Raw genomic sequence first — 5,122 nt, forward strand, 5'->3', positions numbered from 1 at the left:
GGCATGTGATGCGTCTGAGAGAGCATGTGATGCGTCTGGGCAGGCCCGGCCCGTAGGGTGTGCAGAGTGGGCCACCGAACAGGGCCCAAAAGTTTTAGGGGCCTAAAATAAATTTGTTTCTTTCGTAACATGTATATAAATTATATACAAACCGATATGATTAATATATTGAATGTAGCTTAGATGGTTGAGCTATTGTTTAGCAAAGTTTAGGTGTGCAGATCGAAACCCAGGATCTCCAAAGCTTTTTGTTATTTTTGTAAAACATGCATTTGGACCTTTTTTTCCTTCATACCCATGGGCTTTTTAGCTTTCATGTTAAAAACAACCCAAGATAAGATTTACTAACAAAGTTTTATAATAATAGGCATTTGTTTTTTTATTTTTTATTATAGCATTTCATTTAACATTTAACCAATTTCATTAGGTTTTTGTTTATTTTTTTTTCAATTGAACTGTTTTTTTTTTCTCTCAAAAAATAATTTTCACAATATTATCAATAAAAAGGTTTAATTAATATCCTTATGTTTTCACCCATTTATCGTCTTATTACAAAAATATTTATATCTAAGTTTATATTTAGGGCCCCTATTTTTTACTCGCACAAGGCCCTAATTGGCCCCCGACTTCTCGGGGACGGCCCTGCGTCTGGGAGGGTATGAGATGCATCTAGAAGGGCATGAGATGCGTCTGGGAGGGCATGTGATGCGTCTGGGCCCAGCTGCAACATTTAAAGGACATGTGTCCATTTTTTATTGGGTGTCTACATATGGACGCATCAAGTGCTTGATGCGCCGCTCCAAAGACACGTGAGCCAGACATTTTTGAAAATGCACTTGGTCAATTGCTATTTTTGTAATTTTCCCCTAAGAATCATCCCTTTAATTAAAATGGCCATCGACAATGGTGGAATTAGGAGGTCAAGAGAGTCCACTGACCTCTGACCATAAAATTTTTTATTTTCATATATAAAATATGAGGTTTTTCACATACTCACTAGTGATACACGATAAAGAAAAAAACCTTATGATGAACTCATACCGTACCATCAAGTTCTAAACAAGTTAAACTTAAATACTATACTAAAAAGGCAAATTATAGTTTGCTTAGAACATAAGGCCGAAGTATACTTTGATGGTGGAAAAGTGTAGTGGGGAAAGAAAGGCACTACCTTTATTCTTGCAATGTATTCTTTTTCATCCGAAAAGCCGTCGACATGGTAACTTCCAGATCTAGTAAGAAAAGGTATGATCAATATAGCCCACCCCCAACGCTTTCATTTTCATGCATCTTCACTCCCATACTTTAAGTGTCTATAAATGGGACTTTAATTACACATTGTTATTCATCCACAAAATATTAGAGTATATCGGCATGTCCCTTGTCGTAGGGCGGGTGATAGGGGATGTCGTCGATCAATTTACACCAAGCGTGACGATGGATGTAGTGTATAATCCCCAGTGCCCGGTCTTAAACGGCCATGAGATCAGGCCTAATCTCATTGCCACTAAGCCTCGTGTTAATATCGGCGGTGTTGACATGAGATCATCTTATACTCTTGTAATACATTCTCTATATCTTAATTATGTTCATACTCACATATTTACATACATGTATCAACTTTTAGTTTTGGGAAAATTACCAAAATGTCACTTGACCAACTCAACTTATCAAAATGTCACCCTCCTGCGTCCATGGGCGGACTCATCCGGTATGGGAAGCATCTGACAGTAAAGGTGAAGAGTCCATGAATGAGGTGGTTACATGTGTCCAACAAAGGTGAAGAGTCCACCGACGCTTCGGAAGAGTCCACCACTGACGCTTTGGAAGAGTCCACTGACGCATCACCTTTGTTGGACACATGTAACCACGTCATTCATGGACTCTTCAACTTTACTGCTAGACGCTTCCCATACCGGATGAGTCTGTCCATGGATGCATGAGGGTGACATTTTAGTAAGTTGAGTTAGTCAAGTGACATTTTGGTAATTTTCCCTTTAATTTTACTTGTAGATCATGACTGACCCGGATGCTCCAAGTCCAAGTGACCCATACTTGAGAGAACATCTTCATTGGTAAGAATTGTCATTAATATATAAAACATCTTCATATATAACTAACTAACTAGACTCTATATATGTTACAGGATTGTCACAGACATTCCTGGCACAACTGATGCAACTTTTGGTTAGTCAATATGTCATGCATAGGACTATATATATGATCAAACTGTACGTACTTTAGAAATTAGATTGAAAATATATTGAGTTATGACACACACACATATATGCTGCTACAGGAAGGGAGATTGTGAGCTATGAAAAACCAAAGCCAGTGATAGGAATCCATCGCTATGTGTTCTTATTGTTCAAGCAAAGAGCTAGGCAGTCGGTGAGGCGACCAGTTGCGCGAGATCGATTCAACACTCGTGCCTTCTCTCAAGAAAACGACTTGGGGCTACCTGTTGCTGCTAGCTACTTCCTTGCTCAACGAGAAAATGCCCCCCGCCGAAGATAATTCAATTTCATTCGTATAAGATGAAATCTTATAAGGCTAAATAAAACATGTAAGCTGTGGCTTCCATCATGCATTTTACAATCTTTCTAAGATATGTATTTTGCTTCCTTGTTTTAAGTGTGTTTGTAATGACTTGAAGCAAATAAATTTATTGTTTAATGAATGTTTTAAACTTGTAAAAATATTTATTGTTTGATATTTGTACTAACCATATTTTTAAATGAATAACAATAACGAGTTGTTATATTTTAAGATGGCTATACTAATAGAAATACAGTTAAAATGATGTTGAATACATTTGAATTAACTTATAAAAGTGTTTTGAGTTGGACAAATAATAAACACATATATTTATTAAAAAAACTTATAGCATTTATAAATAAATATAATGTTCTACTAGAGCATCTCCGATAAAGAACCTCAAAAATGCCTTAGTATCCTTCTCTCTCTCTCTGTGTAATTTACAAAATAGAGGCCCCACCACCATTAGGTTATTGGAGTTTTTGTGTAGATCGGGTGCGTAAGACTGGCTAAAACTATGTGGCATGGAGGAATTAAGAGGCGAGGACAAGTCCCTTCACGCCACCCGCGTCACCTCGCCACAAACGCCATAAGGGCGTTTAGTAGCGAAGCTTGACCCGAATGATAGGGGGTCGAAAACATATATACCAAAAAAATTCTATAGAACCGGGGGTAGAAAATGCATATATACCGAAAAATTTCTATACGAAAACTCCAAATATAACAGTACTGAGCGAAAAGTTTGGGGGTTCGGGCGTCCCTCCCAGCCCCTTCTATCCTTCGTCACTGAGGGTGTTGCCCCTTCCATGGTGATCTACACGGGCGTTTGGGCCTTTGAACCCTCTTCCATCCTTAACTTTTAGCCCATTATCTATTTATCTTTGCCCCTTTGCTTTTTACCACTTCTTCCATTTTGTGTTTTGGAGGGTAAAACCATCACGGCCTAGATGAAGCACATGTGATGGGATTTGCATCATTACCCATATCACCATGAAGCCTAAACCAATCACCTCTCCCTTCTCCAATAGGTAAAAACGGCTAAGAAGACCATCCCTCATAAACAAGTGATCGGGGATAGTCTTAAAATACCGAATGACTAATATAATATTTTGTTTATAATAAAAAAGAGAAAATTGAAAATCTATATATAATAAAAAAGATGTTGAATGAACAGTGATTTAATACTATTAAATTAGAATTAGAATTAGATTATCTATATATAATAAAAAAGATGTTGAATGAATTAGAATTAGTTATAATAGATTTAGAAGAAAAAAGTGAGAATAAAATAAAAGATAAAAAAATGAATAGTTAACGCGAAAATGAATATATTCATGTTTTATTTTCCATGTAAGTCATCAAAAAAAAAAAAGTAGATAAATAAATAAATGAATATTATAACAAACTAAATATAAAAATACTATTTTTAATTACATTTTATTTAATTTAACAAATTACATAATTAATAGTTTATAAATTTTATGTAGTTTTAACTTTTCTTTATTAAAATTTTACAAATTCTTAGAGAAACACGCTATATAATTTATTATGGATATATAAAATAGTTTTACATATTGTTAATCTTTTTAACTTATATCATAAATTATTTTAAAAGAACAATATGAAAATGAAGTAGACAAAAAGAAAATGGAAAATGCGGTGTTATCCCCACTTCTCTCGCTCGTCCCCGCTTGTGAATACGGACGTTTTACCACAGATGCCTCATGTATGGCCCTTGCGCGACGTGGGCGTCTTCCACAAATGCACTTGGTTCGTTTTGTAAAGAAAACGTCACCACCCAATATGCATTATATATCTAATAATGAAGTTATAAACATCACTAATAACAATGTGTAAACAAACGCATCATAGTCACAGGTCATGTTTGCTATGGTGCAATTTGGTTTTAAAACAATTAAGCTCAACCAAAACCAAACCGTATTTTTCGGTTAAAAGAAAATAAAATCGAACCGTCATTACTTAGTTTGGGTTAATTATTCGGTTTATCATTCTTTGTCTTTATCATTAGCTTTATCATTATTTTATCAGGTTGAATTCTAATAAGTATCTTTCAAAACATTGCATTAATCAATTAATAAGCATTTCCCGATAACATTGCAGCTAGAAGACAAGTATATGTTTTTTTAACGACCAACAGAATCAATTCCGAGCACTCTCGGGACACCCACTGAATAAACAGAGTACTCCGAGAGTAACCCGAGTCCACCACCAATTCCGGGGAAAACCCGGTAATCCACCCGCCAGTAGGCACGACAGTGAAATTACCGGTAAAACCCGTTTGGCTCAAGGATCCAACCCAGGTTTCCCTAGGTCTCCTATCATCGCCCACCAGTGCCTCACTTTGCACCATTAATATTAGTAATTTTAGTCAATGTTAACACAATATAAAGCCTTAGTATTATAACACGGTAAGATTCGATTACTTACTACGATACACGAAAGCAAGTGCAACCACAATTGACGTAGTTTGGCGAAGGTAAGATACCGAGATTGTCCAAAAATACAAATGCATTTAGTACTGGGATGCGGTCAACGTTTAGTCAAATATATAAGTGAAGGTTGT

At 35.9% G+C, this 5,122-nt stretch overlaps 1 protein-coding gene across 1 annotated transcript; it reads left to right on the top strand.

Moving 5' to 3' along the window:
- Positions 1-1,341: 1,341 nt before the first annotated feature.
- LOC110867254 (CEN-like protein 1) lies at positions 1,342-2,793 on the top strand. The gene is made up of 4 exons (XM_022116378.2): positions 1,342-1,560; positions 2,014-2,075; positions 2,147-2,187; positions 2,300-2,793. The coding sequence occupies exons 1-4, from the start codon at positions 1,375-1,377 to the stop codon at positions 2,515-2,517; spliced, it is 507 nt and encodes a 168-aa protein (XP_021972070.2). The 5' UTR covers positions 1,342-1,374; the 3' UTR covers positions 2,518-2,793.
- Positions 2,794-5,122: the final 2,329 nt, after the last annotated feature.

The sequence above is a fragment of the Helianthus annuus genome, chromosome 7 (genome assembly GCF_002127325.2).
Source record: "Helianthus annuus cultivar XRQ/B chromosome 7, HanXRQr2.0-SUNRISE, whole genome shotgun sequence".
Taxonomy (NCBI): domain Eukaryota; kingdom Viridiplantae; phylum Streptophyta; class Magnoliopsida; order Asterales; family Asteraceae; genus Helianthus; species Helianthus annuus.

What these genes read in the sequence shown, in the direction of transcription:
- LOC110867254 (XM_022116378.2), top strand. Translation starts at nt 1,375, where the DNA reads ATGTCCCTTGTCGTAGGGCGGGTGATAGGGGATGTCGTCGATCAATTT. An exon ending in TGAGATCATCTTATACTCTT is followed by an intron (nt 1,561 to 2,013) that starts GTAATACATTCT and finishes TTTTACTTGTAG; the next exon opens with ATCATGACTGACCCGGATGC. An exon ending in TTGAGAGAACATCTTCATTG is followed by an intron (nt 2,076 to 2,146) that starts GTAAGAATTGTC and finishes TATATGTTACAG; the next exon opens with GATTGTCACAGACATTCCTG.